The sequence below is a fragment of the Vulpes lagopus genome, chromosome 2, assembly GCF_018345385.1.
Source record: "Vulpes lagopus strain Blue_001 chromosome 2, ASM1834538v1, whole genome shotgun sequence".
Lineage (NCBI taxonomy): Eukaryota > Metazoa > Chordata > Mammalia > Carnivora > Canidae > Vulpes > Vulpes lagopus.
Window position 1 is genome coordinate 150,174,491 of NC_054825.1, and position 18,999 is coordinate 150,193,489.

The 18,999-nt window shown below is 43.4% G+C and overlaps 1 protein-coding gene across 4 annotated transcripts in view; it reads left to right on the forward strand.

Moving 5' to 3' along the window:
- The first annotated feature begins 263 nt into the window (after positions 1–263).
- The window catches only part of RCL1 (RNA terminal phosphate cyclase like 1), a 58,774-nt gene continuing 40,038 nt past the window's right edge, over positions 264–18,999 (forward strand). The window contains exons 1-3 of one of the 4 annotated variants that reach the window (XR_005985961.1): positions 264–569; positions 15,832–15,903; positions 18,485–18,660. Coding sequence is in view for 3 of the 4 variants with exons in the window: in XM_041743091.1 (XP_041599025.1) it covers positions 434–569; positions 15,832–15,903; positions 18,485–18,660 (384 nt within the window). In the remaining variant the exon portion in view is untranslated. Of the gene's footprint in view, positions 570–14,169; positions 14,340–14,618; positions 14,695–15,831; positions 15,904–18,484; positions 18,661–18,999 lie in introns of those variants that run through there. The other 3 variants (XM_041743091.1, XM_041743094.1, XM_041743092.1) reach the window with 3 other exon arrangements.

Below are 18,999 nucleotides of genomic sequence, written 5' to 3' on the forward strand. Positions count from 1 at the left end.
GCCCCGCGCCGCACGCGCTCCCTCCCGCCGCGCGCTGTTGCCGGGGCCCGAGCACCGCCCCTCTCCAGTGCGGACCAATGGCAGCGCGGCCCGGGCACCGCCCAGCTCCAGCACAGGCCAATGGCAGCGCCGCACGGGCACCGCCCTGATCCTGCGCGGACCAATAGCAGCGAGACCCGGTGCGGGAGCCTCCCCCGGCCGGGGGGGGAGGCGGGGAGACGGGCCCCGACTCCGCCCCTCTCCCCTCTGACCCGGTGTCTCGTCTCTCTGTCTTCCTGTTCCAAACCACGTGGACGCGCCGGGGGCTGCGGGGCTCCGGTCGAGAGCCCGGGTCACCACCGCCTCCGTCGCCGCCGCCGCCGGGGTCGCGATCCCCGCGCCCGTCCAAAGTCGCCGCGCCCCGGCCGCCCGCACCTTGGCGGAGGGCGCGCACATGGCGACCCAGGCGCACTCCCTCAGCTACGCGGGCTGCAACTTCTTGCGCCAGCGGCTGGTCCTGTCCACCCTGAGCGGGCGCCCAGTCAAAATCCGAAGGATTCGGGCCAGGGACGATAACCCGGGCCTCCGAGGTAAGTGGCGGCGGGGCGGCCGCGGGGGCCGCGGGGGGGCGGCGCGCGCGGAGCCTGCGCGTCCCGGGGCGCTGCGGGGAGGCCGAGCGCGCCTGGGGTTGGGGGGAAGGCGGGGTCGGGCCCGGGGGGTGTGCTCGCCGCGCGCAGGCTGGCGGCTCCCGGGCGCTGCTAGTAAACAGCTCCACGTTTTCCAGCGCTACGTGTTGCAGCACATCCCAGGCATCGCCCCCTCGCCCGCCTTAGGTCCCTCCTGCTGTCGCTGCGAGCCTCTCAGGATCAAGGCAGTTTGCTGGACCGAAATGTGGTGATGGGCAGATAGAAGGAGGAGAGAGGTTTGCAGAGAGAAGTGCCGCTGGTTGTTTCCGTGCCCTGTCCCAAAACACGTCTCAGAAGCAGCTGCCCCCTCGTTTGTCGGCTGACCCAGTCGTCACGATCAGCTGCCCTCGCACCCCTCCTTGGGTGTGGATCAAAGAAAAAAATTTTAATTCTGTGTTTGTTTTTAGCCGTAACTGGGGTGTGCACAGGTTAGAAGCTTTGTGCTAATTTTTCCTTTTTTTTGACAAGCGCTAAACTATAGGTTTCCAAGCTCCCCGCCCTTTTTTGCCCGATAAAGGTGTATTGATGAAAAAATGGGCCCTATTTTATTTATTTTAATTTTCTTAAAGGATTGACTTATTTATTCATGAGAGACACTGAGAGGAGAGAGGCAGAGACACAGGCAGAGGGAGAAGCAGGCTCCCTGCGGGGAGCCCGATGGGAGACTCCATCCTAGGACCCCGTGGATCATGACCTGAGCCGAAGGCAGACGCTCAACCATTGAGCCACCCAGGTTCCCCAAAATACGCCCTGTTTTAAACTCACATCAAGTTAAGTGGTGCCCATTTTCAACTGTTTTCCTGGACTAAGACACATGCATTTGAAAGCTTCTGTCTGGTTATCTCAAATTGGGAGATTCACTCAAAGGAAAAAAGGAAAAATCTATCTGCAAATTGAAGGAGAGGGTTTGTGGTTGGTCTTGGAAGCTTTGTCGGTCCTGTTGCAGTGCTTGCTTTGGCACCCAGACTTGGGTTGGAGGTGGCCGGCCCATTTCATCATCTGTCTGAATGCCTGTTCTGGAGGGCTACATTTGTGCCTCTCCTGAATGGTAATTGGTTGCCTATAAAGAGAAAATGCCATGTCATTGATGGAGATACAAGGTTAGGAAAAAAAGAACCAGAAGACCCTCCACACTTGCTGATAGTGGGAAGGGCTTGTATTAGTATTGATTCTTCTCTCTTACTGTTCAGAAGCACTGAAGGAGGGGGGACCCCCAGCAGGGTTTCTGCAGGTGTTTTCCTCAACATCTGCTGTCCTTATTTTGAGACTGTTAGGGCAAAGCAGTTGCTTGATTGCTCTGCTCTGTGGCATTCTCAGCCAGCCCTCCCCTTTACCTCCAGTTTAGAGAACTTGCTGTGAGCTGGATATGATAAGAAGACAGGCTTCTACTGTGAACAGTGGTCATAGTTGGTGTGTGTGTGTGTGTGTGTGTGTGTGTGTGTGTGTGTGTGTGTGTGTGTGTTTTAATAGGAATAGAAGTACTTTGGCCTGGAAATCTAGCATTTCTATGGGAAATACAGTACTTGTAAAGATATATTTTAGTGTTTGTCTTTTGACAGGTGGCGTCCAAACTAATATTTAATATTCCAAAGGATGCCCCCCCCCCCCCATGGTTTGTGGACATCTCTTCAACTGCCATACACACCATACACACGAACTCTCATTTCTTCCGACAGGGCTTGGCCACTGGCGCTTTCCTGAAAGGATGCCAGGCTCCACTGCTTGGGGGAGGTAGTACTTGTTGGCAGATGTGTTGGTATTTTATGGGAAGCTGTATGTAGAGCATTATTTGCCTTACGTTTTTAATATACCAAGGGAAAAGAAAAGAGACTCCTGATTTAGGTCTCTTTGTGCTGGTTTCAGGTCCTCAGAAATCTCATAGATGTTTGCTTAAATTTCTTTAAGAGGGAGCTGAAATGTGTTGTGTATATATATGTGTGTATATATGTATATATATATATACACACACACACACACACATATAAGTAAATGTATATATATACGTATATAAATAAATATATAAATATGTGTATATATACATTTATATACACATATATATATGCACTCATAGATACCCACACATATGTGTATATACACATATATATACCCACATGTACGTGTTTATGTATATAAATAATGTGTAGCCCCTGAAACATGATCTACCGTCATAGTCAGGTGAGTCCTTGGTAGTTTGATTGAAGATGTAGCTAGCAGGCTATGTTGCCAGTCATCTCTCCCTTTCTGACTATTTCTGCTCAGATTCTGAGAATTGAAAAAAACTTCAGAGCACAGCCAATAAAATCTTCAGTTTAAGTAAAAAACTGTGTCTCTGGAAGGTGCTTGCTGAATCTGATCGTGCTCTGGGGGTGGGTGGTGGAGGCCTTTTGCCTCAGGGGCAGCGGTTTAGGAAAGGTTACTGAGCCCACTGTGCAAGGCCTTGTGGGAACATAAACATGAGGAGCTGGTTGCCCCACTCAGGGGGAGCTTTCTCAGTAGGAAGTGCTTGAGAGAGTAGCTTGAGTAATATGAAGTAGGAAGAGCTGAATGTGGTAAAGGGACTCAGCGAAGTCAGGGCAGAGGCCTCCCTGGGGGTCATGGAGGAAGACTTTCTTGATCTGCTTCTGGTCTGGACAGATATGATGGTGGCTGCCAGAATCACTGTTGGTGAAAGGAACCACTTGTAAGTCATAGAGTTCTTTATTTATTATGTTGAGGTAAAATCCTTACTTTGTTGTGGTTGTAGTAGCTTGGTGGTTACGAGCTTGGTCTCAGAGTTAGACCTTGGGTTGAGTCCTGGCTCTGCATATGCTGTCAGCTCTTGGACCTCGGGCGAATTCTTTAACATTTCTGAGCCTCAGTTTTTTCATTGGTAAAGTGAGGCCAGTATTACCAACTTAACGGGTTATTGTAAAGATTAGATGAAATAAAGTGCACAGGACTGCCAGGCATGTAGGAAAAATAAATGTTAGCTGGTTTGGGCGCACCTGGGTGGCTCAGTTGGTGAAATGTCTGGCTCTTGGTTTCAGCTTAGGTCACGATCTCAAGGTTCTGAGATTGAGCTCGTGCTCAGCAGGGAGTCTGTCCCCCAACCCCCTGCCCCCACTTGTGCACGGTCTCTCTCTAATGTAAAAAGATCAATTACAAAAAAAGTTAGCTGGTTTTATAATTATGTAACTTCTACCTACAGAGTATAGTTCTGGTCTCTGGCATCTGAAATCTGTTCCTGCTTCTATATGGAAACTTTTCACATATTTAAAGAGAATTATGCCTTCTTTTTGTCCTCTTTTTTCGGCCTAAGTTTTCCTCTTGGGTGATGGCTTCCAAATATTGGTGTGTATTATGTATAATGTAGTGGTTTTCAACCAGTGCAGCTTTGTTCCCCAGGGGGACAGTTGGCAGTTTTTGGAGGTGTTTTTGGTTGTCACAACTGGGAGGCTGCTCCTGGCACCTTGTGGGCAGAGCCCAGGGATACCATTAAACATCCTGCGCTGCACCAGACAACTTCCTCACACAAAAAATACTTCTGTCCAAAATGTCAACAGTGTGGTTGTTAAAACCCTGGGCATATGAGACTGAATTATTATGCCTTTTCTTTTCCCCATATCTCCAGTGGTTGGGAATAGCAGCATGTGGACCCAGAAAGCTGCATGGGGATTCAGAAGGGGATGAGACCCAAGCCAAACTCTGTGGCTTCAAGCAAACGAGCTAATCTCTTAAATAAAACTGCCCCCTTCCAACGTGACAGATTGTATATGATGAGAAGAATTTGAACCCCAAAGAAAAATGATCTTGGAATGATTTTTATTAATTACACAACCATGTATAATTTCTGCTTCATTCTGAGAAACATGAACAATTATGTTCCATTCTACTCTTGCTGTTAGTGAGGAGGAAGTACATATTTTGTTTTACTGCTGTGTTCCTGCAGGTAGAAAGCCAAGGCATGGTTGGGTAAGATAGCTGGCCAAGTTCAAGTCTGCGGGGGTGACACAGCTGGAAGGAGGCTGTGGTCAGCTCCTGCCTGGAGGGCTGCTTCTCCCATTTAACTGTATGATGCACTTGTCTGTTGCTTGTCACCACGGACAGCAGCCGTACGCAGCATGGGGCTCTGGATTTCATAGGGGCTGTGTCTTGTTAGGTTAAGTTGAGATCACAGTTCATGGGTAAGATGAGGTCCAGATAGAAGGAATTCCATGAGAATCGTTTAAAGCGGGAATAGGGAAAGATGGACTGAGGCAGGAGCAGTGGTATAGTAGTTAGGCCGCAACGCTACTCCCTGCATCTCTGAGCCAGTCCCATGACTGAGCCTCACTGTCTTCCCCTGTGAAATGGGAGAGAGGAGTGATGGGAACCCACGGGAGGGCTGCACACAGCGTAAGCAGATGAGGTTCTGAGAAGGGAGGGCTAACTGGAGTTTTAATCAAAAGAATGCCTTAAAATGTGTTGAAGAAACGTGCTACACAGAGGTCCTTTGAAAGGAAAACATTGCTTGGTAAACTGTATGGGGGCTAAATCTGCTGTTCATAAATTGCATCTTCTAGAAGGAGAACTGTAAGAGAAGACTGTTTTCCTCCTCTACTCTCAATGGGTCTGACACGAGATGGATGGGGTTTTCCCCCTACAAAGCAATTCTCCAATTCTCAGTGGGCATCAATGGGGTGTAGTACAGATTGAACTCAATTCTGATGCTGTCTACTTGGAGATGACAGCAGATCCCACAGCGTAAGGTTCTCAGGCCCGCTTCTGATGCCAGTCACAAGTCCCAATCTCAGGTTCAGGCTACTTGTACTTGTGACCAAGTGGTTATATAAATCGGGGGTTCTCACGGAACCTCCTTGGGTCTAATAATTTGCTAGAGTGGCTCACAAAGCTCAGTTTATTATACAGGATATTATAAAGGATATAGCTGAACACACACAGATGAGGTATATAGGGCCAGGTCCTGAAGGGTCCTGGAGCAGGAGCTTCTGCCCTCTGGAACCAGGGCATGCCACCCTTCCAGCACGTGGTTCATTCACTGGCCTGGAAGTCCTCTCCTTATGCAAGTTTTAATGAGGTTTAATCTCCAGGCAACCTCTCCTTCCTTCAGGGTCAGTGGATGGGCTGAAAGTTCCAACTCTTTAACCACTTGGGTCTTTCTGTTGACCAGCCCCATTCTGAGTCACTTCATCAGCATAAATTCAAAAGAGGCTCCTTATGAATAAATTTTAAGAGACACTTATTATTTTGGAACTTCCAAGGGTTTTAGGAGCTCTGTATCAGGAATCAGGGACAAAGACCAAATTACATTTCTTATTATACTGCAAGGATGCACCTGTATTTTATTTTAGTATGGTCTGAGACTCAGAGTTACTGATCAGTAACTAGACTTGGACAAGCCTGAGGACTCTAATAATGATAGTAGATTGAATATTGTATGGTTGATTGGGAACCCGCCCTCTTGTGCCTCTGTTGACTGTTAGTTTGCTGCCACATGTTGATTATTGGGTGCCCAAAATGAGATACTCATTTTTGAAAGACAGATGCCAGGAATCCTAATTGTCTGCTCTCAGATCTGCTGTTGCTTGGAAGCTGTAAATGCTATTCCAGATGGAACTGTGTGCCATCTTTTTTTTTTTTTTAAACTAAACTTTTAATTTTGAGATAGTTGTGGATTCACATGCAGTTGTAATAAATAGTACTGAGAGATCCTGTCTGCAGTTCACCCAATTTTCTCCTCATGGAACATCTGGAAAACTATAGTATAATATCACAGCCAGGAAATCGACGGGGGTAAGAATGAAGGTAGTGAGCATTTCCATTACCACAAGGATTCCTCAGGTTCTCAGCCACACCATCTTCCTCCTTACCCCACTAAATCTTAACCTTTGGCAATCACCAATCTGTTTTCCAGTCCTGTGATTTTGTCATTTGAAGAACGTTATATAAGTAGAATCATACAGCAAGTAACCTTATGCGGTGGACTTTTTTCACTCAGCATGATTCTTCGGAGATTTAAATTGTTGTTTTTTTTCAGGTTTGTTTCTTTTTATTGCTGTACACTATTCCATGATATGAAACTATTACAGGGTTGTGTTTTTTTTTTAACCATTCACCTGTTGAAAGACATCTGGATTGTTTCCAGTTTTTGACCATTTATGAATAAAGCTGCTATAAACATTTGTGTACATGCTTTTATGTGAACAGAAGTCTCTGCCTGGGATGAATGCCCACAAGTATAGTGGCTGGGCTGTATGGTAGTTTACATACTTAAGAAACTGTCAAAGTGTTTTCCAGTATGGCCTTACCATTTTACATTCCCACCAGCAATGCCAAGTGATTCAGGTTCTCTATACCCTTGCCAGCATTTGGTGTTTTCCCCAAGGGTTTTAAAATGTGTTACTTCTAATAAGATCAGCATTTTCATAACTTGGCTGAGCCTGTGCAGCTGGTGGCACTGAGGCACCTTCCTGGCCTCTGGCCCTCAGACCAGCTGCAGATATCTGCTGGGCTCTTTCTGGCCGTTCCCCAAAGGTTGTTGGCTAAGAGGCAGCAGCTCAAGGTCATTTACACACCCATGTCCACACCAGAGGTCACATGTTGGAAAAGTCCCATCTTGATCACACTGTCTTTGTAGAACCTGATGGTCTTGGATTTGGGGGGATCGCGCTAAAATCTCCTTAGTTGTCGCCAGGGATGGGTGATGCTATTGATGGGAAGGCCACTGACAGGAGGAAGTGGTGAACTCCCACTAGAACACCAGTGAGTGTGACCTGGTTTCAGAGGATCAGGAAACTCTGGGGTGCCCTCCTATACCCCCAGGAGAGGACAGAAGAGAAGAGGAGGACAGGGCTCACGGCCCACGGCCCATGGCCTACAGCCCACAGCTGGGAGAGGCGGCTCTCAGCCTGAACCGGTGGCCCACACAGGAGGAGCCGGAGGAGGGGTGCACACGATGAGGAGGTGGGAGGAAGGACTCCAAGAGGGACTGGTCCCTAGGCTAGGGGGTATCTCTGTGCCTTGTGCTGCGCCCAGGCTCCTCCTTGCACCTGTGGCCGATGGGCTCACAGTTTCTCCAAACCCCTTAGCCATCCTGGTAGTACTGTCCTGTTGAATTTGCATATTCCTAATGGCTGATGATGGTCCACATCCTTCCTGACTCCTGTTGACTATTTCTAGTCTGCACCGCCTCTGATGTCTTTTTTCATTGCCCTGTAGGATTGTTTGTTTTTATGCTTAAGTTTTGAGAGTTCTTTACAGCATAAATCAGATAATTAAATTTCCCTTTGTTGATTTTATTTTTTTATAGGTTTTTATATAAGCATGACAAAATGTCTAGGAACATTTGAACGCATGGGACCAAAAAAGTAATCTTCATTGTTTGTTATTATAAATAAAGCAGCAGTAAAAGTTTTGGTACATGTATCCTAGCATACTTCTGTTCCTACAGGATAGAGTTCTAGATGTGGAATTGCTGGGTCAAAGACTATGCTTTTTTTAAAACGTGGGGTCAGATCAAAGTATGTGAAACCGTCTTGCTTTGTTGGTAAGATATATTTTCCCTTAATTGCTACTTCTTCCTTCTATTGACACCTTCTTTTTTTTTTTTTTTTGAGATATATTTAATAGCATTTCTAGTATGGCAGATTGGAGAAATGATTGAATTTCTTTGCTTCTGTCATATATTTTAAGGTACTCTTTCTTTTAACTTGATTTTTATTTATTTATTATTTTTTTTAAAGATTTATTTATTCATTTGAGAGAGCATGCACGGCAGTGGAGATTTGAGAGAGGGGAGGTTGCAGAGGGAGAAAATCTCAAGCACACTCCTCTCTAAGTGTGGAGCCCATGGTGACTCAAAATTAGGAACCTAGATTATTAGCACCTTAGCCCAAACCAAGAGTTGGTCGCTCAATTGACAGCCACACAAGCACCCCTTGATTTTTTTTTTAATTTTTATTTATTTATGATAGTCACACAGAGAGAGAGAGAGAGAGGCAGAGACATAGGCAGAGGGAGAAGCAGGCTCCATGCATCGGGAGCCCGATGTGGGATTCGATCCCGGGTCTCCAGGATCGCGCCCTGGGCCAAAGGCAGGCGCTAAACCGCTGCGCCACCCAGGGATCCCACATCTCTGAAGTATTAACCATAATTTATGTAAGTGGAATTATAGAGTATGTATTTTGTGTGTGTGTCTAGTTTCTTTGTTCTCTGTCATGTTTGTAAGATTTATCTCTGTTGTAGAGGCAGTAGCTGATTTTCATTGCTGTAGCATGCTATTACATTTTATTAATGTGGCACAATTCTTTGTTGAAGTATTGCAGATACCTAGTTATACTCTGACTTGTTTTTTTTCACACTTAATGATTTCTATTGATTTGCAATAGGTACTACTTTTAATGTAGTCCAATTTATAAATCTTTTTGTGTCCTGCTAAAGAAATCTTGGTCTACCCACAGCCAGTGGAGACATTTTCCTTTAACATCTAAGGCTTCTGTTTTTATATATAAACTCTCTTACAATAAATTCATTCTTTGTACTTTTTAAAACCGATTTTTACTGAAAAATAGATTTTGAATTTTATCAGATGCTGCCTTTTCAGTAGCAGTCAAGCTAATTACTTAATTTCACCCTATTTTTGTATTTAATCTTGTATTTAATAATATTGTCATTTTCTTTGTGCATTATATGCAGTCCTTCCCTGAGAGGCCCTCTTCTCAACCATAGTGGGTAGTTGAAAAATATGTTATAGTCTCTTTTCTAAGGTTTTATGTGGGGATATTTCATTTGTCTTTTTTTTTTTAAGATTTTATTTATTTATGCATGAGAGACACAGAGAGAGGCAGAGACATAGAGGGAAAAGCAGGCTCTGTGCAAGGAGCCATATTCAGGACTCAATCCCCGGACGGGGATCAAGCCCTGAGCTGAAGGCAGACACTCAACCTCTGGGCCACCCAGGCATCCCTCATTTGTTCTTATAAAATGAAGTTAGTTTGTAATTTATTAATTAATTTATTTTTTGCATGTTGTGCTCTTCTTAACTGTTCTGCAGTTGAAGCTATCTCTCCATGCTTTTGGTATTGCTGTTCTTCGGGATATGTAATAGAAAACTTTTTCCTTCCAACGTTGGGAAAAAATATTTCAGCAACTTTATCAGTGCTCTTTTCGGTTTATTGATAAATTTTCTTATTCTCTTCATTTTGGGACAGAATGAATTATCTTTTTTGTGTCTTTTTTTTTTATCTGCTTGGTTTATCCTCTTTTTACCTAGCTATATTAATTTCAGATGTATCAGTAAATATTAGGGAATAGTTTATTATAAAAGTTTATAATTTTTTTTAAAGATTTTATTTATTCATGGGAGAGGCAGAGAGACAGGCAGAGGGAGAAGCAGGCTCCATGCAGGAAGCCTGATGTGGGACTCTGTCCCAGGACTGTGCTATCAGGCCCTGAACCGAAGGTAGACGCTCAACTGCTGAGCCACCCAGGTGTCCCTTTTTTTTTTTTTAATTTTTTTAATTTTTTTTATTTTTTATTTTTTATTTTTTTAAAGATTTTATTTATCTATTCATGATAGACATAGAGAGAGAGAGAGGCAGAGAGAGAAGCAGGCTCCATTCAGGGAGCCCGACGTGGGACTCGATCCCGGGCCTCCAGGATCCCACCCTGGGCCAAAGGCAGGCGCCAAACCGCTGCGCCACCCAGGGATCCCCCAGGTGTCCCTTTTTTAAAAAAGATTTTATTTATTTGAGATCAGAGAGAGACTGAGCCAGAGAGAGATCTTGAGTGGAAGGGAGGGGCAGAGGCAGAAGCAGACTGAGCAGGGAGCCCGATGTAGGGCTTCTAGGATCAGGACCTGAGCAGAGGCAGACACAAAGGCAGATCCGGAGGTGGATCCCTAACTGATTGAGCCACCCAGGTGCCCCAAAGCTCAAATATCTTTTATTAATTATATTTTTTTTTATTATTTATTATTAACTCACATTTTCTTTCCTCTTACAGATGAATGAAACTATTGATCTGTATTGTATTTTTTAAATAGTTTAATTTTTTTTTCTGCTCTATTTTCCATTTTTAAAATCTCTTTTGTGATTTTTTTCATTTACTTTTTGGCTTATAATTCAGTTCCATTTCTAAAATCTCAGTTCATTTTGCTCTTGCTTTTTTTTTTTTTTTAAAGATTATTTATCTATTTATTATTAATGAGAGACACAGAGAGAGAGAGAGAGAGAGAGAGAGGCAGAGACACAGGCAGAGGGAGAAGCAGGCTCCATGCAGGGAGCCCGATGTGGGACTCTATCCCGGGTCTCCCAGGCTCACACCCTGGGCCGAAGGCAGGCGACAAACAGCTGAGCCACCCGGGCTGCCCTTGCTTTTGTTTTTTTTAATTACTAAGGTATTCAAAGTGGTAATTTTTTTTTTTTTGGTTGACTGTTGTGTAGTCTGGTAAAATGATGTTTCTGCCTAAAATATTTGAGCATGTTCTGTAGTTTTTTTTCTTCCTGTGCTGACAATTTAGGAAAGATGTTATATGTTTCTTTCAGTTAAAATATGATTTATTAATCACATCTGTAGTTACATATTATATATAAAAATGTATATATTTTATGCATATTTCCAAGTGAATGGGTACTGTTAGGTTTTCTTTTAATGATCAACGGAGAAAAAGACAGCAGAGCCAGGCAGTAGGTTCGAGAGTGCTTTAATGGGGAGCACTCCTGGCAAGGTTCCGTGACTTGGAGAAGAGGCCCGAGTCAGGGAAGTTGAGTCCCAGAAGTCGTGCCCAGGCAAACCTCAGGGGGGTTTATAAAGAGTTTTGGCAGGAAGATGAAGGTAGAGCGGCCATTTTGAGGTCCCCAGTCTTGCCAGCCCAACAGATACCTTTTAATTTTTTCTGAGAATTGGGTATGTATTTGTAATATCTACCTTTTGGGATTTAATGAGGATAAGAATGATTTCTAGTTTCAGATATTACTGGCTCATTGTCTTATATTTTAGGTACCTCTCTAAAGAACTTGAAATCACATTGTGTATATTACTTTTAAGTTATTTCCTTAATGTGAGCATTTCCTCGTGTAATTAAATAATTCTTTTAAAATATTTTTAATGGCCATATAGTATTATAAAGATCTTTCACAGGCTATCTAATGAGAGCAGTTTTGTTGGCTATTTAAATTGTGTTACAGTAACTTTATGTGTATTTTTTAATTTAAATTTTATGTATTTAAAAAACATACACGATTGTGTAAAAATCAGAGGGAGCAAAAGGTTTTAACAAAGTGTGTCTCTCTTTCCCATCTTCCTTTTCCTATGAAGCAGCCAGTGTTACTAGTTTGTTGTGTTTCTTCCCAGAGCTCTTTTTTTCGTAATTAGGCAAGTACATATACGCTTTTTCCTTTTTCACACAAATGGCCATCAGCATCTTACTTTTTTTCACTTAACATACCATGGAGGTGACTTAAATATCAGTATATGAAAATTCTCATTAATTGTAAGGCTGGGGCAGCCCGGGTGGCTCAATGGTTTAGTGCTGTCTTCAGCCCAGGGTGTGATCCTGGAGACCCGGGATCAAGTCCCACATCAGGCTCCCTGCATGGAGCCTGCTTCTCCCTCTGCCTTTGTCTCTGCCTCTCTCTCTCTCTCTCTCTCTCTCACTCTCGCTCATGAATAAATAAATAAAATCTTTTAAAAAAAAAATTGTAAGGCTGCAAAGTGTTCTGATATATATCCAATGTATATACATCTAACATTTATATGTGACATATATTATATTAGATATATGCATCATAATTTATTTTCGCACACTTAATGTTTCTAGATATTTAAATTGTTATGATACTTTTTAAGTTGAAACTGTTATCGGTTGAGATTTACTCCTAGTTTTAAAGTGTAGGTCTTTAGTTTGTATTCTTTTCCTCACTGCCCTCATTTGAGACATAGTTTGCCTTTATTAGTGAGGAATGGGCCAGGCCGATGATTGGCACTGTCCTACATAGTTATAGGCTGCCTGTAAGAAGTAATGAGCTCACTGAGAACGGGAGCGCTTTAGGTATCAGAGGCAATATTTAAAGAATTCTGAGATATAGTATAAACTTCTAGAAAATGTTAAATACAATAAACAAAAAATGCACATGTTAAAGTAGTGCCAAAAAGATTATAAAATGAACACCTGTGTGACCCCATCCAAGTCAAGAAATAGTCACTGTTGCACCTAGGGGCCTCTCTGGTCATGACTCCCTCCTCTGTACCTGCTGGTAGCCACTTTCCTGACCAGTACAGTATTCGTGTAGATTGTCTTTATAGCTTTATAACCTAATTATGTATTCCTAAACAGTGCAGTAAAATTGTGCCTAGTTTTGGATATTTTCCCCCTAGTGCTTTTTGATATCTGAACTTCTGTACCCCCCAAAAGCAGTCCTGAGGAAGGAGAGTCAAAGAGGCTGTGTGGGGAGTGAAGGGGTAGGGAATCCTACACATCTGTCCTAATGAGTTTGGGGACATTCGTCTTACTATTATTAGGTGAACCTGAGATCTTTTTCATAACCACGTGATGGAGCTGTATCTTCACTGTTGCCAGGACTCTGGAACTAGCTCTGTGTTTGGTTCTTTCAAGTACTGCTTCTGAATCACCTGTTTGCCGTGACCAGGGGATGGTCCAGCCTGGAGGTCTCTTTATGTGCCTATTCTGTTCCTGCCCGTGTTCCTGTGCTGGGCATTTTTAACTGTGTTCATGCTTAAATGGCCCTGTGAATTGCAGAAGAAAAAAGTTCTAAAAGTTATGCTTTCTTCCCCCCCCCCCTCTCATCTGTGAAAGTTATGGAGTTTAATCATGGACTTTATTCATAAATATCTGTTCCTCTCCCCCTTAGCCACCTCAAGAATTTGAGCTAATCAGGACTTTCCTTTTTTTGTGCAGAGTACATTGTATGTGTTGGAAATATAGGTGGAGAGTGGCACCGTGGTCTACATCATACCTAATTTTTAAAAACAATATTCTTTATCGAGAGGTCATGGAAACAATTTTGTAGTTCTTTTCAAACTTTTGCGATGCTACTTAACAGTACAACCAAGTGCACGTACAGATAATTGTAAAACACTTGAAGGTTTCACAAACAGTGCCCTGTGTACAGTTAACTCTGGCATCGTTTATTCTGTTCTAATTTCATTAAAAATAAATGTTGATTGGGGACCCATTAAATGGTCTGCAGGATCCTGCAGTAGGTCACTGCCTGCAGTTAAAAAGTTCTATGATTTTCTAGAGGAGGTAGTTGACTCAGGCATTAAACTGAGTTTGACAAACTAGTGTCATGTGGTTAGGAGTGTGGACTCTGGAGAAGCCCAGACTTGGCCTCAACCCCTGGCTCCGTCACTGGCCAACCTCATTCTCGGGCCTCAGCCTTCTTTTTTTTTTTTTTTTTTTTTTTAAGATTTTTAAAATTTTTTATTTATTCATGATAGACATAGAGAGAGAGAGAGAGAGAGAGAGAAGCAGAGACACAGTCAGAGGGAGAAGCAGGCTCCATGCTGGGAGCCCGACGTGGGACTCTATCCCAGGACTCCAGGACTGCACCCTGGGCCAAAGGCAGGCGCTAAACTGCTGAGCCACCCAGGGATCCCCTGGTGGGTCAAAAAAATGGGACTGGCACTCCCTGTCAAGAGCTTTGCAGATTAAATGAGAGACTGTCTGGCTGTAAGGTAACCATCAATGCACACCTTGCTGGAATTAGCTGTTATTCCTTGTTTCAGGACTTACTGGAGCTTCTCTGACTTCTAGCCTAAGGCTCTTTGTACAGATTGCAACATCTACCATGGCAAGAAGCGTGGGGCAGTGTTAAATAACAGGATGGGTGGATGGGAATTGCTTAGTTGTTGTGCTCGCCCTCTGGGATCAGCTCAAGTGACTGCTGGCGTCTGTGCTTAAAAACTCTGCTAGTTTATTATACGGGTGGAAACTGCCTAAACTACCAGGTGGTCACTATGCTTTTGGTGTGGGAGAGTTGGTCTTCCTGTCCTGTTCACGGGCAGGAGGTTGACGGCAGAGAGGGAGGAGGTGAGCACGATTGTATGAACGTGAGTGAGACCTACTCAGGAAGAGAGGGAGGAGGTGAGCATGATTGTCTGAACGTGAGTGAGGTCCACTCAGGAAGGCCACAGGACATAGTCTCCTGCCTGAGTCCTCTCTCTTCCTCTTCTCTTACTTTACATTTAAAATCCATGTCCTCCCTCCCTACACACCCCTCTTCTAAATAATGACCAGCTTTTATCTTTTGGATAACAATCTATCCAAATTTGGGCAGCCCCGGTGGCTCAGCGGTTTGGCACCGCCTTCAGTCCGGGCTGTGATCCTGGAGACCCGGGAACGAGTCCCGCATCGGGCTCCCTGCGTGGAGCCTGCTTCGCCCTCTGCCTGTGTCTCTGCCTCTCCCTCTCTCTGTGTCTCTCATGAATAAATAAATAAAATCTTTAAAAAAAAAAAACCAATCTATCCAAATTTATACATGAGAATTTAAGCAATAAAATTAAATTCCTATAAAGTCCTACCATGAAGAGAAATCCATTCGTTAAGATTCGGTGTTTTTTCTTCCAGTCTCTTTTCGTGTGTTAAAAAGAAGGTAGTAATAATAACTTCATATTCAAGCACCTCTGTAATGAAGTTAAAAACTGAACTGGTTAGATAGCTCTAGATGAGTAAAGTGGCAGAAGAAGGGAAAAGGGACAGTGTTGAGTAGGGGAGACAGTGACCTCTTACTGCTTCTGAGACTGAGGAGTCACAATTTCATCTGCCCTCTTGGGTATTCTGGAATAAATAAGAAATTGACTTTCAGACTCTTCCCCACTTTCTGCAGTTTCTCCTGTATTTGGCATGCACTCCTCAAGTCAGAAGAGCAGGCCTTGATGGGTGGTAGGCTGCTGAAATTAATACCCCATCAGATTGCTGGTAGAGTTGTTGTTTGTTGTGGAATATGAAAGCTGAATTGTTTCTCATAGTTCCACTAACCATATGTCCGCTAGTCAGTGCTTTTCAGCTGCTTTAGTTTCCTCAGCCAGTGGTCCCACCCCAGTCCTAACAAGAACCTGGGCATGATGCAGGAAGTCACATACCTTCCACCGCAGTTCCTGGATAACACATGTACTCTGGAAATGGTGACCTGACATGAGGCCAATCTGTTTTCTCTTTTCCTCACAGACTTTGAAGCCAGCTTCATAAGACTGTTGGACAAAGTAACTAATGGTTCTCGGATTGAAATAAACCAAACAGGTAAGCTCTCTTTCTTACCGTTCCTGAAAGCACCCACATATTCTACTTAAACATTCCTACTTCTCATGCCCCCCCCTCATTCCCCCCCTTTTTAAAAGATTTTAGTTATTTATTCATGAAAGATGCAGAAAGAGAGGCAGAGACATAGATGGAGAAGCAAGCAGGCTCCTCGCAGGAAGCCGGTTGTAGGACTTGATCCCCAGACCTGGGATCACACCCTAAGCCAAAGGCTGATGCCCAACCACTGAGCCACCCAGGCTTCCCTCTCATGCCTTTTGACCCTATAAAAATAATCATGTGGAAAGGGCGAGTTTCCTGTCCGTGATACAGTGTGTGGAAATGTATGTGAAATCTGTCGATGTAAGGGGCGTACACTTGAATTAAAGAAGTTAGAAGGCTGGAAATTTCACATCAACGAACAAGCACCTTCTCTTTTTCAACAACAAAAATACTTTATACCTAATTTTTTTTTTTACCTAATATTTCTGCACATCTTTTCAAAGTCTTTATTTTGTCACAGTCAAATTTTACAGCAAACCCTGTGAAGTGCTGAATTTTACTTTTTTAGTTTTATCTTCAAAGTAAGAATGCACAGGACACTTGGGTGGCTGAGTCCGTTGAGTGTCCCAACTTTTGGTTTTGGCTCAGGTCATGATCTCGGGGTTGTGAGATCAAGCCCCGCAGTTGGGCTCTATACTCTGTGCAGAGTCTGCTTGGGATTCTTTCCCTCTTCGTCTCCTGCTCCTCCGCCCTGCCCCCTGCATGCATTCTTTCTCTCTCCTCTCAATAAAAAGAAAAAAAAATTAAGCTCAAGTATATGCAAAAGTTGTGAAAATCCCTTCACCTGTTTCTTCTCCTGTTCCCTCCCTCTTCCTGAGGGGCAGCCATGGTCACAGCCTGAGGTGTGTGCCCTTGTCTCCTATATATGCCTTTGCTTCCTTGCGCACTTCTGTATCTCAAGCCTCCAGCAACGTCATGCTCTTCAGATTGTTCTGCAGCCAGCTTTTCTTCACTATCACAGATGTCTCCGAGAACTTTCCCTGCCAGGCACACGCAGATCCATCTCAACATTTCCATGGGCCTAGTAGAGTATTCTATTGTATGGATGCCTGATAATTTATTTAACTGCTCCCTACAGGTAAACACTTAGGTTGTTTTTTAGCTGTTTGTTGGCTATTAGAAACTCTTTTTCAAGACATTGTATGGGAAGCCATGGCAAACACTGCCTCGCTCCATGAAGTATTCACCTTTGCACATATATTCCACAAAGGAAACTCTGAACTTTCTCACTTGGCTCTCTTAAGAAAGATGACGTTTGTCCTAATAAGTGGCCCCTGCATCACATGAGACCCGATTTGTAGCTGCTTTCGGGCCTATCCTACAGAGAACATGTTTTAGGCATGAGACTTCAGATACCTTTTGCAACCTATGATTCCTTGAGTCCTCCTTGGCTTACTTTGAAATTGCTGGGGATTTAAAAGAAAATTTTAAATTAAAAACATTTTTTTCCAGCAGTTTTTACTGGTGATTTAGAGGGTTCATAATTATTTTCTGGTCATATCTGTAGCTTAAGTTGGGAAGTAAGACATTTTAAATGATCCTGCTTCTATGTCATACTTCCTGCCCCACCAGAGAAGTCTTCATTCTAATAATCTACCAGTTTTTCACTTGGTTCATTTGTAGGCACGGATTTGCAGAATTTAGTGATGATACAGTCTTTTTTTTTCTTTTGTTAACGAAACTCCAAATTTTTTTATTTTATGAAACTTCAAAGAATTGCTTTCCTTTTCAGTGACTGAGCCTAGATCACTTTCCTCTAATGTTAAATTTATTGGTTAATTATGCCAGAAGACATTGGCAAAAGATTTTGAGCAGCAACAATCTCTTGTTCACCCATTTATGTGTTCCCTGCCCCTAATAATCTAGAATATTTTACTTTTCCCCTAATACGTATACCCAGTAAGAAACTTTCTGGATGATACAAATATGCAAAAGACTGAATAAAGATAATAGAGTTTCCACTAAAGCTATTTAATAGTTTTAGATCTTTCCACTCATTACTATTAAAATAGCTACTATTAACAGTATTAAGTGCCATCAAGTACTTGCCTTCTCTAGGAATCCTGTTGGTGAGTGCTGTATACAGGGAAATCTCATTTCAGGGGCCCGGGAGAAGCTGGTTGCTGGTATGATGATTTTAGCACATCATTTGTAAAGCCCCCCATAGCAGGCAGAGTGTGCTCTTGGTAGACCAGAGCGCCTGTTAGGATCTCTCCTCTGCCCTGCCACGATTTTGGCAACTCAGATGCTTAGGGAGGGGTTTAATTTATTGCTGTTTATTAAATTACACTCACAGTTTATTATTGTTACAGGGGCTTGACAGTAATGAGTCAGCTTTTGGAGTGAAGTGTGGGCCCTTAGGAATGGCATTTTGAACTTCTTGGATGCCCTTGTCAGACTTTCCCCTTAGGTTTTACTTCCTTTGTTGACTTTGTGACACTAAGTGTTTTTTCCGTTTTTGTTTTTGTTTTTTTTTTGTTTTGTTTTCTGTTGAATGTGGCTCTCCTTCCTCTGGTGTAAGGAACAACCTTGTATTACCAGCCTGGCCTCCTGTACGGTGGGTCTGTGGAACATGACTGTAATGTCCTTCGCAGCATTGGCTACTACCTGGAGAGTCTTCTTTGTCTGGCTCCATTTATGAAGCACCCGTTAAGAATCGTTCTGCGAGGAGTAACCAATGACCAGGTTGACCCTTCGGTGAGTAGTGAGCAGTGAGTAGCTCTGTTTCTTGCAGCAACCCAGCTTTTGAGAAACAAGTTCCTGATAAAGCACAGTTTTATTGCCGAGTGTTTTTGTTTTGTTATTTACCTTGAGATTTAGACATTAATCACTCTAGGAAGCAGATGAACCAAGACTTGTAATCATTAGATTCAGTGACGATTGCTAACATTCATCAAGGTGCCTTTCGTTGTCGTGTCTAAGAGCCTTCAGAACAGATGCATGCAGTCTCATCGTGGTTGACGTGAAATATGGTTCTGTTGGCTCGAGTGCTTGTGACTGGAATCTTCTTAAGGTCATGGTGATGGCTGTGGCTGG